The sequence below is a fragment of the Lepisma saccharinum genome, chromosome 26 (genome assembly GCF_977018435.1).
Source record: "Lepisma saccharinum chromosome 26, izLepSacc3.1, whole genome shotgun sequence".
NCBI classification, from domain to species: Eukaryota; Metazoa; Arthropoda; class Insecta; order Zygentoma; family Lepismatidae; genus Lepisma; species Lepisma saccharinum.
In genome coordinates, this window is record NC_139254.1 from 52178840 (window position 1) to 52199294 (window position 20455).

The window sequence follows — 20455 nt, forward strand, 5'->3', positions numbered from 1 at the left end:
TGCGGGGGCTCATTTGTACGCCATTAACTTTCCCCCCGACAAGGATCATGGTTTGTTTGGACCAAATTTTCCTCACATGCATATCACTCCCGCTATTTTCATATGTCAAGTTAAAATTAACACCCTGTATATGGTGTGTGTGTGCGCGATTTGTAATTAATACACTTACAAGGGAGGTCTAAGTCTCTCCCTCCGATTTCCATGAAACTTGGCAGGTGTATAGAGCCCCCCCCCCTCCTCCTCAAATGTCAAGATGAGGAGAAATTGAAGTGGGGATCTGACCCCGAAACCACGTAAATATGGCATAGGAAGAAACAGGGAGCATAGGGCCTCTCTATACACCTGTCAAATTTCATGGGAATCGGAGGGGGACACAGGGGTCAGATCTCCACGTCAATTTGTCCTCATCTTGACATTTGAGTAGGGTTTTGCCCTCTAAAGCAGTTTCTTAGCTGAAACAAAAAAACACGTATTTCTTCCTTTGGGCCCCTCTATACACCTGCCAAGTATCATGAAAATCGGAGGGGGACACAGGGGTCAGATCCTCACTTCAATTTGTCCTCATCTTGACATTTGAAGGGGTTTTGCCCCCTAGAACAGATTTTTAGCTGAAACAAAAAAAAAAAAAAACACGTATTTCTTCCATTGGGCCCCACAATACACCTGCCAAGTTTCATGAAAATCGGAGGGGGACACAGGGGTCAGATCCCCACTTAAATTTGTCCTCATATTGACATTTGAGGGGGATTGCCCCCTAAAACAGTTTTTTTAGCCGAAACAAAAAAACACGTATTTCTTCATTTGGGCCCGTTTATACACACACCTGCCAAGTTTCATGGAAATCGGAGGGGGACACAGGGGTCAGATCCCCACTTCAATTTGTCCTCATCTTGACATTTGAGTGGGTTTTGCCCCATAAAACCGTTTTTTAGCTGAAACAAAAAAAACCACATATTTCTTCCTTTGGGCCCGTTTATACACACACCTGCCAAGTATCATGTAAAACGGAGGGGGACACAGGTGTCAGATCCTCACTTCAATTTGTCCTCATCTTGACATTTGAGGGGGTTTTGCCCCCTAAAACAGTTTTTTTTAGCTGAAACAAAATAAACACGTATTTCTTCCATTGGGCCCAGCTATACGCCTGCCAAGTTTCGTGGAAATCGGAGGGGACACTTAGATAACCTCCCTTGTTAGTCTTACACTTTGTAATTATATAACACTGCATATATTATAATGTTTTACTTTAATTTGTAAAGCTGTAACTGTAGAACAATTATATAATTTTTGTATAACATTTCTATCTTCTTATGTGTGTTAAAGGTTTCATCCTGGAATGGAATGTCTCATATTTATGTGTGTTTTCATTTCCAATACATTCTAATGAATACATATTTGTTTCAATGGCATTTACAAAATCACCTCTGACATTTTATGTTAAACAAGTAAGATTCTTTTTGTGCACGAGTGTGTTAGCCGATGCGTAGCAAAGTATTTTAGGAACAACACTTGAAAAAAATTCATGTAGGACTAACTAATGAAAAATTTCTTTGTAATCTAAGATCATAATACCTTTTAAGGTGTGGTAATATTATAATGGGATGAAGACAGTTCCGGATCCGAATCGGATCCGGATACAGATCCGAAAGTTTCGGATCCGGATCCAGATCCGAAATTTCCGGATCCGGAACTCTCGGATCCGGATCCGTAACTGTTGGATCCGGATTTTTCGGATCCGGATCCGTTTGGCCATCCCTAGTTTTAGCCAGTGTATGGGACCAGTAACCAAGGAAATTGGGGAGCTACGAATGAGTAGCATAACCAGGTCATCGTGGGCGTTCAAAAAAGGGGGGGAGCAAGGAGGCTGTGCGCTCGCACCTCCTGGAAAATGGAAGTAAATCAAAAAATATATACAACCTCTGACAATAAAGTTCGGTGAATGATCCTGAATATCGAAAGTAGACGAATTCTTAATGAAACCTATCTTACTGTCCTTCGAAGTAGTCCCCTCCCATGGCTATGCACCATTGAGAATGGCTGTACATGTCCTGGAAACTTTTAGAAAAGTCTTCTTTCGGGATGGTGTTCAAGACCCTCGTCACGTTCCGTTGGATGTCCGGAATATCCTCAAATCTCTGACCTTTCAAAGCGGTTTTGAGGCGTGGGAAGAGAAATAAATCTGGAGGATTCAGATCCAAATTTCTTGCAATTCATTGCTACAGAGACTGAGAGCTGGTGTGTGAGGTACGGTCCTGAAACAAAATGCCAAAGCATGGAATGGCGTTCTCCTGCATCACCCCGTCAGAAGAAGGCCAAGTTGGAAAAATTGTTCCCTCCGGCAGGAATTCCTTGTGGATCATGCCATCACTGTCAAAGAAAGTGATAAGCATCGTCTTGATGTGTGATTTTTACGCCTTGACCTTCTTCTGATGGGGTGATGCAGGAGAACGCCATTCCATGCTTTGGCGTTTCGTTTCAGGGTCGTACCTCACACACCAGCTCTCATCCTCTGTAGCAATGCATTGCAAGAAATTTGGATCTGAATCCTCCAGATTTCTTTCTCTTCCCACGCCTCAAAATCGCTTTGAAAGGTCAGAGATTTGAGGATATTCCGGACATCCAACGGAACGTGACGAGGGTCTTGAACACCATCCCGAAAGAAGACTTTTCTAAAAGTTTCCAGGACATGTACAACCGTTCTCAACGGTGCATAGCCATGGGAGGGGACTACTTCGAAGGACAGTAAGGTAGGTTTCAATAAGAATTCGTCTACTTTCGATATTCAGGATCATTCACCGAACTTTATTGTCAGAGGTTGTATTTCACACATATAATTTCGTTTCAGCCACAATCATATGTGTTAATTATTGCATGAATATGATAAATTCAAATTTAAGCTATGTTTTTTGAGGAAACAACACTATTATTGGGGAAAATGTGCCTTGTTTGCCCCCCTGGAAAAAATACCATCCTTGCCCTTCCCTGAAAAAAATCCTGCAGACGTCCATATAGGTCATGGTAACCTACAACAGCAACTGGGGTTTGCCGACCACATATCACCCTGTAACTGGTTGTATGATCACCCACCTCTGCTGAGGCATGTGGGAGTGAGGTCAGAGGTCGGTAGGTACACCCTGCCCCTGACAGGCTGTTGCACCAAGGAGTATTACTATCCAAATCAAATTTTGGCAACTAAGTTTTCACATTTTACACTTAAATGCCAAAGTCCCATTTTGAAGCCTGTTGTTTGCTTTCTTTGAAGGGGCAGGCACTCGCACAGTGACGATAGGTCTCGAAGTAGTCGCCGATCCAGATCAAGGGATCGCCACAGGAGCCGAGATAGATCTTGGAGCCGAAGCAAGAATAGGAAGTCTAACAGCTCCTCAAGCGAGAGGTCCAGGTCTAAATCACCCAGCTATCGACGGCCTGATGACAAGTCTAGATCAAAAACCGAGGGCAGCAGTCATCGGCAGTCAAGACGGTAATACATAGTATTTTTGTTTCCCAATTTCTTGGTTTTTTCTATATTGAGAGAAATTGTGTGTGCTTGAGCAGTACAAAAATCAAGATATTTTCACCAATGTGAAACTTCTCAGCAAGTGTAGTTAGAAGAATAAGATAAGGAATTAAAATTTGCACCTGAATATATTATTTTTGTCCAACCACATCTAATTGCAGTTGTATGAAGGTGAGATGTCAAAATGTCACTTCCTATGAAAATCCTTGCCAGTCCACCTGGAATAAATGAAACATCAGCCAAACAATTCTCACTTGATGTATTTTTTTTGTATATTCTCACACTTGAATGCCCATGTGTTGCCATGAATGTATTTAAGCTGTTTTCAGTCAAAGCAAGAATATTGCAAATGTTACTGTGTTTCAGTCATGTGCAAGGATATACCTGTACACATAGGTAGAAAAATGCAGTTGTCATGGCACCTGAAAATTCTCATAGGGTGCCTCAATTTTCAAATTCAGTTCTAAAAAATGTATATATATTTTTAATATTTCGAGTTTGTTCATGGAAATTTCCATCATGTTTTCATAAAACAATGAGTACAGTATGTGCTTTCTAATGTTCATGTGTTTTCAGTGTCATGTGTATCATTAAGTCAGAATAATGAAAAAGCCATTTCAAATTTTTTCAGTTGCTAGTTGAATTTTAAAATCTGCGGCGAAATTCTAATACGTATTCTTAAAAAATTTAAAAATACAAAACTTCTTGTACTTACGTTTAGGTGAGTATCTATTTTTTCCGAACGACGTTTCGGGGAAACTACTGTTCCCTTCCTCAGGTTCTTTTTCGAGGCTATCTGAAATACTCCATAGCCACGTCAAATCTCTTCAAAAGCCAGGAAAAAGGATACGGTATGACTTTGGTGAAGGAAGAATTTGGAAAATTTTTTGCTACAACTATTAAAACTCCCATCCCCCATGATTGTTTAAAATTTTAATTTGAAATTGTTCTTTTAGACTGCGAAAGTTTTTTAATGTTGTGATTTTAAACAGTCATGGGGGATGGGAGTTTTAATAGTTTTAGCAAAATTTCCAAATTCTTCCTTCACCAAAGTCATACCGTATCCTTTTTCCGGGCTTTTGAAGAGATTTGACGTGGCTATGGAGTATTTCAGAAAGCCTAGAAAAAGAACCTGAGAAAGGGAACAGTAGTTTCCCCAAATGTCGTTCGGAAAAAATAGATACTCACCTAAACGTAAGTACAAGAAGTTTTGTATTTTTAAATATTTTTGAGAATATGTATTAATCTGAAAAAGTGAGTAATTCGCACAACCATAAGTTATGAATGGTAGAGTCGACCATACATTAGAATGTATTGCATAGTTATCCATGCTGTTACCAGTTGAGCCTTCTTTAGAAATGCCACTATGGAGTAATAATAAATTAATTTTAATCCAATATTGTATTCAGAAATTAAATGTTTTAAGATGATATTTCAAAACTCGTATCTTTGTCTTAGTTGGATTCATGTCTTTCTTAGTTCGTATTTACAAAATGAAAGGAAAGCTGGCTTTTGAGAAAAAGGGCTGGCACCTGAATTAGGTTTTGTTTTTTTACCCCTGCTTATACATTACAGTAGAGTCTCGCTCTAAACGGGCCGGCAGAATGTCGGATAAGCGAAAATGTCGGGTAATATGGAGGTGTGAAGAAAAAGCCTATTAATAGTCAAATTAATGTTATAATTTTACACATTACGAACCTAATACAGTAATCATGTTTTACAACAATATAGAAAAAATTAACAGGAAAAATGAACTTACAGTTACAGAGACATACGCATGTAACAGACGATAAACTGATCCACCGCACTGCACTGCACTGCACTGAGTAGCAAATGACAGACACATGAGTCATAGTGTAGACAGGCACGCCACGGGGTAGAGTCGGGAGAAACTAAAAATAGACTACGCTCACAACTTGCAGTTCTTGTTGCCGATTTATGATTTTTTTTTCCGGTGCTATGTCGGATAATACGGAATGTCGGATAAACGAGACTACTGTACTGACTTCCATGGTGCTACAGCCCAGGATGGACCTTGGCCTTCCTCAAGAGTGTCTGCCATTCATCTCGTCTGGCGGCTACAGCTCTTGCTGCATCCTCTTCAACATGCTTTTCCCATCTAAACTTCAGTCTTTCCTTCAGGTTCTGACACAAGCACTTTCCTTGCTGGATCGTTTTCATTCAGACACATAACATGACCTGCCCACCTTAGCCTACTTAATTTTATAAATTTAACAGTGAATTATACCATAATCTTGGTATAACTGGTACAGTTCTAGATTTGTTCTTTTTCACCATTCACCTCTTTGATATATATATAAGGGTTTGTAAATTTGACTGAGGATTTTTCTCTCAAAACAGTCTGATTCATCTTGCTTTGTGAGGACCCAGATTTCAGCTCCATATTTGAGCACTGGTCTTTTGTTTTATAGAGTGTCACCTTCAGGGCCGGATTAAGGTGGGTGCTATTGATTCTGCAGCATTAGGCCCATTCCTGAAATAGGCCCAGATGAAAATAGACGAGAATTTTTTTTCTTTTTTGATATTAACCTGAAAATAAATCTTTGAATGAAATTTGGAGCCCCAATTTCGGACGCCTAGACACTGCGTTACTTATTATACAGTTACGTACTATTATTGTTTGCTCTGTGACGTATCTATAATGTCGTCGTGTTTATTGTTCACCGAAGATTTCAAGCATGAGGCCAAATTTCATCTTAATCCAGTCCTGGTCACCTTCATATGTCTAGGAAGGAATTTAGATTTCTTCGTATGCTTCATGAGTCCATAATAGCTTCTGTGGACTGAGGTTAGGCGTTTCTTTACTTCCACTGTTCTGTCATTCCCTTTATTAATATTGGAACCAAGATACTTAAAATTTTCAACTCCTCTTTGGAAGACATATTTACCCACAGTCAAATTTCGGGGATGTTCTCCTTCCTTCCCCTGTACATATATAATTAGTTATAAAAAAATGTAAGTAGGAGACCGTAAACACTTAACAAATGCAAAAAGAAAAGTCCTATATTTCGCGGCTTGGCCGCATGTTCAGAGGAGAAGAAAACATATGGCATGGGTGCAGCAGTGTAGTCAGAAAGAAGTCATTGGTGACAAGCGTCGACAAGAAAAGTACTTTATCCAATGTTTAATTCATGGTTGGTGGTAGGTGAATCTCAGGAAGAAAAGAAGGGGGGAGGGATTATTGGGTGATTAGATTTAGTGCAGGGGTGTAAGGGGTACCTTCCACGTCAAAAAGTCAACCTCACTTCCACATAGTGCACCCTGGACTAAAGACTAACGAGGCTCTGGCGACTGGCACTGTGGCCAGTATAATTTTGTGTGTGTTGTCCTGTTTTTTGTCCTTGTGTGTGCTGAGTGCCCGTTTACAGCCTCAGCGTTTAGAAGATTTTAAGATTTTTAGTTATGCAACGTTAGAGTTGTTATTTATAGTGGCAAGGGGCTGGCCCCCGTATAATGTGACGGGAGCAAAATAGCCTAAGTGCTGACGCTCCCACAATTTTAAATTCAAATTCAAGATTTAGTGCAGGGTGTATAGTGGTGTGGTAAGTGGTGAATTCTACCTTGGCGAAACCTCTATCCCCCTGATACCTCAGAATCAATAACCACCGTTCTTCAACACAAAACTCAGACCTCAGTGTTGCCACTCACACCAACCGTCATAACACTATCTTTAACAACTGTTTCCATGTGGCTATTATCCTCATTCACAGACACCTTCTCCTGCAGGCAATGGGAAACGGCCTGCATATCACTATACACCCCAGACTAAACCTAGCCACTTAATAATCACCCCCTCCATTTCCTTCCTGAACATCTACCACCAACCATGCAGTAAATACTAGCTAAAGTACTTTTCTCGTCGACCCCTGTCACCTATTAGCTTTCTGGCAACACTGCTGTACTGTGTCATTTGTTTTCTTATTCTGTATTCTATTCCTGTGTAATTAATTATATTCTCTTGTGATTAGATCTCCTTCATCAAGTTCTGAAGATTCGCGGACCCAGTCCCAAGATGCTTTGAGTAACCAGGGCTTGAGCTCTGAGGAGCAACTGAGGGCGAAACTTCAGCAAGCCATCAGAGCCGCTCAGTCAGCTGATGAGCTGCTACGTCAGCAGGGGGTACTCACCGGAGCCCCACCTCGTAGAGAAGGTACGTTCTATCAGGTGTCCACTGACAAGAAATGAACTTGAATTATTGGCAACATGATTTAAACATGTACAGAGTGTTCCAAAATACCTTAGTTATAGATGTTGAAAATAACTAGGGATGTGCTGAAGCCGATTACAGATGTATGAAAATCGGCAGAAATTGACACATCGGCATCGGTATCGGCAAAAATCCGATATTTAAACTGGTACAGATAATACTAAGAGTTTACCTTCTAATATGTTTTATATTTTAGTTTTGTAAGATTTATTGAAAATTAGGTTATGATTTTTCATCATTTGTAAAGTTTTTGTAATAAAATTATTGCAAACTCTCATTCAGAGGATCATCCTAACTCAAAATAAGAAATAAAACAGTACATTGCTGAACCAACTATTCCATGTGACCAGGATCCGCTGTTGTATTGGAAATTCAAGAGTGAGTAACCAAACCCGAAGCAAGTGGTGAGAAAATACTTGGGCATACCTGTTTCTGAAGTTCAATCTACCAGCATTAAATTTACAACATTAAGAACAAGAATTCATTTTACATTTCAAAGTACTGCTAGTGTACTAATGTTAAATCTCTTGAGAATCTATGTATATTCTTAAAAGTTCACATAACCACTTTTTTTTTTAGGTGCAAATGTATCCAATAGAAATATAGCTACATAGCAAATTTATTTTTATCATGCCGAAAATAACATCCCATTTCTGTTGAATAATCTTATGTATCGGAATTGGTTAAATATCGGCATCGGTATTGGTTCCAAAAATTATCGGTGAATACATCGGCATCGGTAGAATTTCAGCTTCGTCACATCCCTAAAAATAACCATTATTGGTATCAATATATTGTCTGCAATGCTGAACAGATTAACAAACAACAGATGTGGTTTCCACAGGCAGGGGGACATCCCTGATGGCATAGTGGTTGCCTTGTAATCAAGGGGTTCCATGTTCGATGCCCAGTGGAGGCACATAGTGGTTCGGATCCCACTTTAAATTGTAGGTCCAGTCCCGATTGGCATATTGGACTTAAAAACAACAATTCATTTCCACGGGAAGGGAAGGACAGGTGGTTTTAATCACATGTCTCATGTCAACCAGTGGCTTTGTGGTGTGTACATCATTCTTCACAGTTCCCCACAGGTAGAAATCTAATGGTGTAAAGTCAGGAGATCTGGGTGGATATCTGACACTTCTTACATTTCTCTAAAGAAAAATTGCCCACGTTGCCTGCTGCCTAGTGGGCTGTGAAGGATCTAAAAGCAACAGAATGTCTACATGCACTCTCACACACCCAAAATATACATTGCAGCTTCAAATACAAGAAGCCCAGTCACATAATCTTTAATAGTTTCTCTCTTATTAATATTCAAAAAATGTAAATATTAATGTGGGTCACTCTATACATGTAAACTTAATGTAAATCCTAGCTGCTGCATGTATGTGTACAAAATCATTGTAAAATAATGCAGTGGCGACTCGTGGCTTTCTTGAAGTGTAGGAAGAAGTTATGGTAAACTGAGGAAGGTTTGAAAAATGCATTCATTTACAGTAGCACAAATCGCTCGTACTATCCATTGCATTTAGAATGTTACCTGGAGGCCCATGCACAAGGTAGGGCAAGGGTTCCTTTTCCCCTTGAACCGTGACATTTTTTAATGTGAACCTATAAAATCCAACGAAAATAGTATTGACGATATTCCAGATTTTGCAATAATTTCGATTTTGTCCCCTCTCCCTGTCGTGTGGATTGAGGATAATAAAAAGTGCAGCTTAAACTCTGAAATTATGCTAAATGCTTCTAAATTGTGCTAGGATTTATTATTAATTACTTATTATTTTTTTTTTTTTTTTTCGGATAACTACAGTTTTAAGTTCAATTATGAATATATTTTTCGAGTCTTGAACTTGCGTTACTTATTATTCACTACACAAAACTGTGTAGAATGGCTCAACAAACGAAATGGGTATAACTTGAAACGGTTTGAGAAAATGGTTTGTTTACCTCCAACCTTCTATCAATTTACTGCTGTAAAATCTCCTCAGGAACAAAATCGATAGGATAAAGAAAAGATAAGAGGATGGATCGTCACATGGTTGTAAAATAAAATTAAAAAAATAAGATGTCGCTGTGTATGCATACTCCCTTTTATTTGAAACAAGTCCGCTTGTGAAGTATAAATAAGATTTGGATGTAATTTTATTTCTATTGCCTGAAAACCTATTCCTTTGAATTCGATTTCCCTCTCCCAGGGACTCGCGTTTGCAGATTATACTAGATTTGACTATTATGCCAAAATCAGGATGCTAGGGGCCCACGAAGATCAAACTGTGCTATGTTTAGTACCATTTTGATGGGGTTGGCACCACTGATGTAGGAACCCCTCGATGCTTCCTCGCTGGATCTTTTAAAACTGTAACCTTCCCCATTTCCACTCCTCACCCATCTGTCTGTAGGATGTCCGCTGATGTTTCCCGCGAGCGGCAGTCAAGCCTGTGTGTCCATCGTCTTTGGGCGTGGCTGGAAGGAGCCGAGCGGCACCAGTCAACTCTTGACAGTAGCTAACCTAGTCAATTGTACGTACATTGCACTCATAATTTTATAATGTGGTTCATTATTAAACTCCTAAAATGTAGAGAACTGGAAGCAAGTCTAAATGAACTGTAGGAAGTTCCTCACTTCCTACATGTAGGAATCGCCCCTGAAATAATGTGCAATAGAACCTCGATTTTATGTTTTTTCGAGAAATATAATTTTACATAACTTTTCTGTTGCTTTTGGCTAATTTTGACAATGTGGATGAGTAATGATTAGATGAAATTGATGAAGGGACACAAAGAACACACAGGGCCTCCCCGATGGCACAGTGGCAGCATCGTCGCCTTGTAATCAAGGGGTCCCGGGTTCGATGCCCAGTGGAGGCACAAGTGGTTCGGATCCCACTTTAAACTGTAGGTCCAGTCCCGATTAGCCTTACTGTGCATAAAGTGGACTTAAAACAGCAACTCAAAACAAAGAACACACATGCTCAGGTTGGGACATGATCTTGGGAACTTCGGTCGCGAGATCACTTAAGATCGAGCTGGCAAACTGTAAGACATGTTTGAGAAATTTGCTTTTTTTTTCCTAGCAAACAAGAAACTCTCCTGTTTTAATATTAATTGTTGTTGTTAAAGTGTGAGAGATGCAAAAGACAAATTAAGTGATGCCTATATACAAGGATGCAACTATTTTTTTTTTTTTGACGAGAATGCAGGACGGACACAAAAATGGGGAATATAAAAATGGAAGAGGACACTGCATGGAACTGAACAATGTACGAACAGTGCAGGTCATTTGTACCAGCGGTGTGTAGGGAAGTGCCAAAGAGATAATTAAAAAGGTACATGTGTGTATTAGCCTCCCCGATGGTTCAGTGGTAGCGTCATTGCCTTGTAATCAAGGGATCCCAAGTTCGATAACCGGTTGCGGCATATAGTGGTTCGGATCCAACTTTAAACTGTAGGTTCAGTCCTCTCTGCCGGGCATGTAAGGGGGTGACTTTCTGGTAAGACCTCATTTCCATGTAGTTCACCCCTGCAACTGCGTCTTGCAGGGCAATGAGTCTGGTTTCTGGACTTACGGACAGTATAATCCTCTTTGGAGCTGTGTTGTCCTTATATCTCATCATATTTGCTGAGTGCCCCTGTGGCATGGAAGAATAACAGAGAAAGATCAAATTGCATATCTTCAACAATGACACTTCCCTGCAAATGTATAAGGGGTCATTCTAAAAAATAAGTGGTCGAAACGAGGAGATGATTTCACAAAAATATAAAATTGTTTAAAACTTGTAAAACTAATGAAATATTCTATTCGTAAAGTAAAAAAGTAAAGTGCTCCCCTGTGCTTTGCACCACGCCATGCAGGCATACGGGGGGTGTGGGGTTAGGGCCCCATGCTTTCTTGATCTCTGCCGAGCTGGGGATGAGGTGATCAGCACCATGCCCCTGGCCGATTTAACCTGCAGAGTTTCCTCCAGGTACCCACTTTATACGACGCTGGGTTGGTGCCGGAGCCGCTTGAACAGGTTAGAAAGGTTCGTTCTCTCCTGCTGGGGATCGAACCTGGGTCTGTCGCATGGTAGTCAGACACCCTAATATCTAAGCTACTGCATCTTTAAATATTCGTAAGGAACATAATCAATTACTAATCTTCGCCAAGATCATTTGCCCTAGTTAATCAGAAAATTAAAATATGTAAAATTAGCTTGCCCATGGAGTGGAGAAGCAGAAATAAATTACGTCAAAACATGATTTTCAGAAATTGTTTACACGCAATCCATAAAATTCCAGTATAGTTATTAGGGACCTATTACGATGGCAAGTTTCACATTTTTTTTAAAAAATGGAAGGAACAATAACAATTTTATTTTTCAATAAGTTATATTATTCATTTTGTAAACAAGATATGTAAAAAAATATATATATATTCGAATCCACAAAAACTCACTTTAAAAGGATAGCTGAGCCTAAAAGCGGTTGTATTACTTCATGGAAATTCAAGTTAAGCAAACAGAAATTTTCAGATGAGCTCTGTACATAATGTTTATAATTCAAATTGTATTAATGAATGGTTTGCAAAATTCCTCGCCTTGGACTTGTCCACGGAGTGGAAATGTGATCTCAACAAAGTTGGAACATTTCAACTTAATCCCAAAAATCTTGCACAAAAGGCAATACAAGTACCTCCAACTGTCTCTTGAAAGCACAGCAGCTTCCATTCCCTCCAATTTCCTGATGTGGAGTGAACAGTGATGCAGATGCAATCTGTGGATTTTTATAGGAACTTTTTGCCAGTGCTCAGGGAGTGGAATGTCCCTGTGGGACATTATGTTTTTGTTTTACTAACCCAAGATCTTTTTAAAATTATTTTTGGATGTTCTTAGGTGATTATGAAATTAATCGCAACATATGAAAACTTAACTTGTACAAAGAAAATGATGTTAAAATAGTCCATATCCATAAATTTTGAATGTGCACAGTCCATGGAGGAAAAATCAACATCTATGTAAAATTCTGGAGAGAGGAAAAATTATTTCTGGAACCAATACAGCTGATGAATCTTGTAACCAGTAACTAAATTAACTTCCACTGGAAAAAAAAAAACATAAATATTTTTAAAACATCTTTTATGACTGCCGGACAAGGTTTCTACCCCTTCTTTTGAGAATGACCCATATTAATTTTTCAAGTTATTTGCAATTACAACCGTTAGTTTTCATCATTTTTTTAAGTGTTAGTGTGATAAAAACTGTTATGAGCGAAAATATTACTTACTTTCAAATATTATATAAACACAATGCATCTAAAATGGATGCAAAACGCATGAATTAGAAAGAAAAATCACACTGATCAAGATGTGTGAGGGCACTGTCGGTGAAAAACTCTGAAAGTTTGATTTAAATACATTCTCTAGATTTAAAAATATAGAAATGTGTTTGATGTAACTAGAAAATGCTAACGCTGAACGATTTAAATGCCGCTTGAGATTCAACAGGCGGACATAGGGGTTAAACACATGTTCCTATCTGCATACTGAAATTTTTGTCCAGTTCCAGAAATTACCCCAGCAGAGCAAACTCACCGTGCCAACATGATAGATGAGATCAATGCTCCTGCCTTTGTCCAGAAGCAGTTCACATCGTCAAGGACAGCCACTCAGAGCTCTCCTCAAGTAAGGGCAGAGGTAGTCAATGTACCGGTAGTTTCATCAAAGCCTGTGAAAATCTCCGGGGAATTGAGTAAAGATATTCTGTTTCATCCAAGTGTAAGTATTCATGTGCTTGGCACAATCAGAGGTTCAAATTTGTTGTAAAATTACTGTAGCTTTTTGCACTACTTTTAAAAAAAAAACAACTTCCCAGTGAACATTTTATTGTTAGTGCTGAGTCGATACTCTTATTGATCAATACTGATACTTGAAAATTGTAATAATTCAAAGCAGTTCAGAATATGTGTAAGTCCTCCTTAGCATTTTTCGTTATATTTATACCATTACCAAAATTCATGTAATGGGAAAAATCTTATAGCATTTCTCAAGGATAGAATGGGTCCTATTTCAGTACCATTTTTTGTACCATAACCAATCAGAAGCAACTTCTGGGTCACTGCAATCCTGGCCAAGTGAGATGTAAACAATGTATCACTTTATATTTTTAAAAGCCATAATTATGTATTCAGCCAAGAGGAATACTGTTATTATTAAGTACAAATGAATGTTGCTGCTTAAATACATACTTTGTAGTGTATACAGTGCACATATGGAAGAATCAATTAGTTGTTTCAATGGACGTCAGAGGCGGAGAGCATGATGGGAAATCTGGCTAAACCACACGTGCTACGGCACTCAGTCCGGCAAGCCATAGCAAACGTGAAGCGAAGCAAATGCTGCGTGCATGAAAATGACCTGTTGTTTAACATTGTTAATTGTATTACTATTATTGTATTTGGTCTAGGAATTAATTCGTGCGCCTGGACAAGAGATGGCATAACGAGCGTATCGTCCCACAGTTCCTTGTAGCCACACATGCGTTGAAACTCCTGTCAGCGCGCATCGTTCCTAGTATAGGGCGACGCGTCAACAACAGCATTTTGTAGTCAACTGAACATGGCGGAGTTCGTGCCAGATAAAGTGTTTTTGCGGGGTGTTCTGCTTCATTACTTTAACATGCAGGAAAGTGCTACCGAAAGTCATCGTATTTTGGTGGAAGTGTATGGTGACCATGCGCTAGCTGAACGAACGTGTCGGAAGTGGTTTGCACGATTTAGAAGTGGTGATTTCGGCCTGGAAGACCAAGCGCGACCTGGACAGCCAAAAAAATTTGAAGACGAAGAATTGAGAGCATTGCTCGATCAGGATTCGTGTCAAACGCAGGAAGAACTTGGCAGAAGCATTAGGCGTTGATCAAACAACAGTTTCCAAACGCCTCAAAGCCATGGGAATGATTCAAAAGATGTCACATTGGGTTCCACATGAATTGAAAGACAGAGACGTTGAAAGACAAAAAACCATTTGCGAATTGCTGCTTCAAAGACAGAAAAGAAAGGGGTTTTTGCATCGCATTGTTACTGGCGATGAGAAGTGGATCCATTACGAGAACCCGAAACGAAAAAAGGCCTGGGTGAAGCCAGGTGAACCAGGTCCATCACAACCGAAACGAGATATTCACTGTGCAAAGGTTATGCTGTGCATATGGTGGGATATGAAAGGTGTGGTGTACTATGAGCTGCTGCAACCGGGTGAAACTATTAATGGAGAACGTTATCGACGACAATTAATGCGTTTGAAGCAAGCTCTGGCCAGGAAACGACCAGAATGGGAGAACAGACATGATAAACTTATTTTTCAACATGATAACGCTCTCCCACATGTCGCAAAACCGCCCAAAATCTATTTAGAAAATGTCGGATGGGAAGTTTTACCCCACCTGCCGTATTCAACAGACGTTGCTCCTTCGGACTACTACTTGTTCGATTGCATGAATAACGATTTGATTGGACAGCGGTTCACTTCTTCAGAAGATATCAAAAAATGGGTCTCTGACTGGATCGCTTCAAAGGATGAGGACTTCTTTCGCCACGGAATCCGTAACTTGCCTGACAGATGGGCGAAAGTGGTGGCTCGCGATGGACAATATTTTTCTTAAGGTATTTATGTATTTTGTGTTTGAACTACAGCTTCAATGTGTGCGTAACAACTGCACGAATTAATTCCTAGACCAATAGGTATATTTTCAAATGAAGTTTACTTTTGATGAATTAATGCGTTGTGTATGTGTGTGTGTGCCATTGTTTATGTATTAATTGGGAGAGAACACCATACCTTTATACAGTTTCGTCGGTGGTTAAGATGGCATGATTTTTCCAATCCGGGTTGAAATATTTATCGTATTTTAAAGGCAAGTTCTGTGTTTATGGCTAGCGTTATATGACTTTAGTGTTTCTCTTTACATCCACATTCCACATGCTTTGCAGCGCATGTGGTTGTTGTACGATCTCTAATAATGTTTACAGAAAATTTGAAATACTGCTTATCAATCAGCGCATGCATTCAAAGTATGCATATATTTGTATATACTTTTCAGCATATCTTCTATGTCTGTCTCAATACACATACGAAAAGTGACAGTGATATGTTACGGCTTTAGAAAATATAGTACACAATTTTGTACTTCGGAAGATTTCTATAAATTATCATTTTCACGAGACAAAGTTTGTTTTAATACACTTTTTTAAAAAATATATTTTTAATTTTCTTTAAAATTCCCTCCAGCGGGAATCATTTTCATGAGACAAACTTTGTTTTAATACACTTTTCTTAAAAATATATTTTTAATTTCCTTTAAAATTCTCCCCAGCAGGAATCTAATCCTTCGATTACAAGGGGGATAGCATTAGCGACTGCACTATGAGATATGTCCGATTGATTCTATGAGAAACATGCTCCATAATCCTGTATTTTTTTTCATATGTTACATAGCTTTATGATATGGAAATGATATCAACGGAAAGAGGGCAGTTTGAAGAATTGATTGTCAAGCAGAAAAGTCGAAACTCCCATTTGATTAGCCGTAACTTGATGTTGAAGTTGATTCCCCATAAGGAATACATGGGATTCCGAAAATTCTTATTAGTCATATTTTTTACAGGTTGTATCTAGCTTAATATTCAACTTTGAAAAATGCTTCGACCTGCCACATGTAGAGAAATTCATACTCTCTTGTACCCCCACGTTTTTCTTCAGTAGCATTGCCCATTCCGACGATATTAAAATAAATGCACACATGGTGCGTAACTGTATCTACTCGCCTTAATCACATTATTTAGTATTAATAATTGTAATTACTGCATTGATATACAGCAGTAATGCAGACATATATGAAGAATCCTGATGCAAAAATTCTGTTAACTGTAATGTTTCATCATTACATTGGTATCTTAGTGCAGTGTACCATGTGCAGTTTAATCAAGTTCGTAATTTCTTGTTTTTCTTTCCCTTGTAGCTGATAGCAGATCAGCAACAGAAGCTCGATAGATGGGTGAAGAAGCTATTCAACGTTCGACAAAAAGCACTGAATGGTGAACCTATATAACTGTAAATACCATTGTAATAAGGCACCGTATTTAATCAAATTAATAGTAATAAATGTAATTACAAAATCTGGAAGAGTATTTCTTCGGCATATTACGAGGCAAGATTCTATAAAACTGCATTTGGTGTAACGTGTGGTCCTTTCCACGGTTTCTCGACTGTTCTTGTGCCAATCAGAAGTGAGGAAAAAGTAATCTCAAACTGAAGATTGTAATCTTATGAGAGAACAAGAGATGGTGATACATTCGTGCTTTCCTATTTCACTTCAAAATATCTGATGTGGAATTGATAATCATTCTATGTGATTGATTGCAGCCTAGCTTTCTCACATGGCTCAGCCAAGCTACAGCCAGTTACAGGTTGTTTTAGTCAACGAGCACTTTCCAGATGTGTGATTTCAAATTTGGCATGAAGTACAAAAAAAATCATAGCTCAAGAACAAATTCTCGCACAGATGAAATTTAAGTAGCATTTATTTTCCTTCCTTCCTTCCCCCCCCAGCCCCCCCCCCCCCTGAATGACAGGACTTTTAGCTGAGGTGATATTGATACATTTTACCTCCCAATAATGAAAGTTGGTCAGCAAACCCCCCCCCCCACACACACACACAACCACACACACAATAGATCAAAGTGAAGGAAGGAATGTACTTCTTCGGGAGGATAACCATGTATGAGCGGCAGTGTTGTGGGGAAACATTTCCAGAATTTTGCTTCGTGTAATGTGAAATATATCAACAAACAGCAGTGGTTAAAGGGATACACCTCATTTTATAAGATCTATCCCATAATACTGTGAGGGAAAATAAATAAAGATTTTCAAATTGTGCTTTTTAATATTAGTTTTTCTTGTATGTACGCATTGCTTGCATTGTAGAATTATTTTCCTGTAGTTTACAGTTATTACAAGCATAAGAAAACAGTTTTTTGGTTGTGACGTTTCAGAACACACGCTCCCTTCATCAGACATTTATTTTTATCTTGACTAAAGATACAGTTATAACAATGGTTAGCAATTTTTTAAACAAAAAGAATCCATTATATAATGGATGATGTCAATGTTACATTGTTGTAATATAGCAACTTAACTGTGAAAAGAAGCAGCAGCCTGTTTTATTTTTATTTCAGATAAAAAAAATTTGATCACATTATTTTTTATTTAAAATTATGAATCCCAAATATCATTGGGTAACTCAAAGTCATCATTGTTTTCACAAAGTCTCTTGATGTTTTCTGTTACATTAAATTTTGAAGATGGTGGCTTACTCCATTTGTGAAAAAGAAAACTCCATAGTGGATCTGTGTTACCAAAAACTGTTTTCTTATGCTTATAATAACCATAAACTACAAGAAAATAATATGGATATATTGTTTTGTAATTAGAGTATGAAGAAATTACACATTAATTGCTACAATTTGTCCGCTAAATATTACGTATGGGGTTCCAGATCATGGAAACATCTGCATTAGGGCCTTCCAGATGGTGTAGTAGTGACCATTGATCCGTGATGATGGTACATTGTATAGTGGTTTGGGATTCCACTCTTTTAATTGTAGTTCCAGTCCCCCTTAGCCATAAAGGGAATTAAACAACTTATTCCTCCAACAGGAGTTTGACCTAGGAAATTAAACTTATACAATGTAATAATACACTGGAATCTCGAATTTACATTTTTCAGGGAACCAACCCAAAGAAACTAGAAATGTGGGAAAGTGTAAAAGTCTATAACATTTTATTGTTGCGGTCAAGCCTGAATGTATATATTCACTGTTACTGTACGGCGTACCCTTTGAGAAGGAACATGAGTTCGGCCAATACCCATCCAGTGCTACTGCGCTGTTGCCAAACTAACTGCTAGCGCAAGGGAAGGACAGAAGATTTGCGATGTGTCCATTATTTTGATAATGCATGCACAGTATATATGAGTACAGTGAAATAATATAGTGAATATTTCTACACAGGATTATAATATCACTGTAGCATATACGAGAAACCCATTCCTGAAAGAAGCTTGAAGGTATTTATTGTAGAAAAACTGCCAGCTCATCATCACCGCTCTCGTCTTCCTCGGTCTCCGTGTCACTGATTTCACTCATTTCCGAGTCACTCTCCTCGAGGTTAATGATTAGATTTTGCACCCTTGGTGCCTGTACTACTGGTGCTAGGTTTCGAGAGTGACATTATTTAAAATAAAAAGAACACACGGAGCACACACTATTGCACGAAAGGGCTGTATTTAATCTTTTCACAAACTGTTCTTTGTGGCGCACGAGTGAACGATAAGCGAATAATTTGCTACGAAAATGCTGAACTCAAACTGACCCAGGCTTTCAATGTTGGAGAACGCCCAAAACAATGAAGGGTCATTGTTTATATCGAGACGAATTTAACACCCACAGTTTTCCCTAGACACAACTCAGCTGCGTCAACACGGTGGCAACGAAAAAAAAACAGGCGGAAGGAAATGAAAGGTGATGTTTCCCTTGTTTCTTCAAGGAACGATAACTCCGGCTGTAGGCGACGGAAATTCAGGGGACTTGGACAGTCCGGTTCAAAATGTCTTTCTCCATCTTATGATGAACCTTAAAGTGGTGAGTTTTATGAAAACTTCTTGCGCGCAAGAAAAATACAGAACACTGCTTTTAACTTCCGCACCGCAGTCTCCTAACTGTACAACGTTGCAGTCCTGCCATTGGCTGATCGCCACGCACACCACCTGCGTGGCCCTGCCCGATATCGCTTCTAAAGCGTGCGTCGTTTAGGAACAGTTAGGGTTTCAAATTCAGCATTCACAAAATGCTATGGTGGCAGACCAAAGATCTCTTACCTCAGGTGAGAATTTTTCCTGCATAAAATATCTTGTGCGATCTCGATCACATTTCCTTTCATGACATTGCCTGTTACAATGGAGAATTTTATTTTGTGTAATAAGTGTAAAGTTTACAATTTCAACTAAGATCCTTACCGGTTTGTATTTATTAAAAAAAAGCCCCTACGTACAGACTGCCGACCTCACTCCCACATGATCCTACTCACGCACCCTAGGTGAGAGATCAGTAACAGCATCACACGTGGTCAGCACGATGAACCCCCAGTTATTGTAGGTTTTAATGACCAGGTTACGGTACTCATTTGTAACTCCCCAACTTCCTCATGATGGTGGGTGGCCACTGGTTCGATACACAGGCCGAAATCTCAGAAGAAAAGTTGTTATTCTTCCCCCAGGAGACTCGAACCTGCATGCATCCCATAGCCCGAGCCCAAAGCATGATGTCTCAGACTGCAAGGCCATGGTCCGGGACCTTACTTGTTTGTACACCCAACGGCGAAAGAAACAGTAGGCGAATTGTCCACCACCATTTTCATTTGGTTTGAATTACACAATATGATAATGAATTGAAATAATGACTTCAATAAGCAAAGAAGAATGCCTGCTTGGAACCAACATAGTTTCTTTCCTTAAAACAACAGGATGTAGAACAAAAAAGTAATGAAAATAGAGGTTGACAATTTACCTACCATTATATTTGCCATTGACTGTACATAGTTTTTAACCTTCCTTTGAGGTTGCATACGAAAACAAATATGTGTATACAAACATACACATGATTCATATGTAATGCTAACAG

At 39.0% G+C, this 20455-nt stretch overlaps 1 protein-coding gene across 1 annotated transcript in view; it reads left to right on the forward strand.

Annotated features, from left to right (window-relative positions):
* Positions 1–16901, forward strand: part of LOC145979564 (uncharacterized) — a 420647-nt gene extending 403746 nt beyond the window's left edge. The window contains exons 5-8 of the mRNA XM_083112537.1: positions 3263–3481; positions 7507–7688; positions 13288–13502; positions 16738–16901. Coding sequence (XP_082968663.1) covers positions 3263–3481; positions 7507–7688; positions 13288–13502; positions 16738–16827 — 706 coding nt within the window. The 3' untranslated portion in view covers positions 16828–16901. The remainder of the gene's footprint in view (positions 1–3262; positions 3482–7506; positions 7689–13287; positions 13503–16737) is intronic.
* The last annotated feature ends 3554 nt before the right edge of the window (positions 16902–20455 follow it).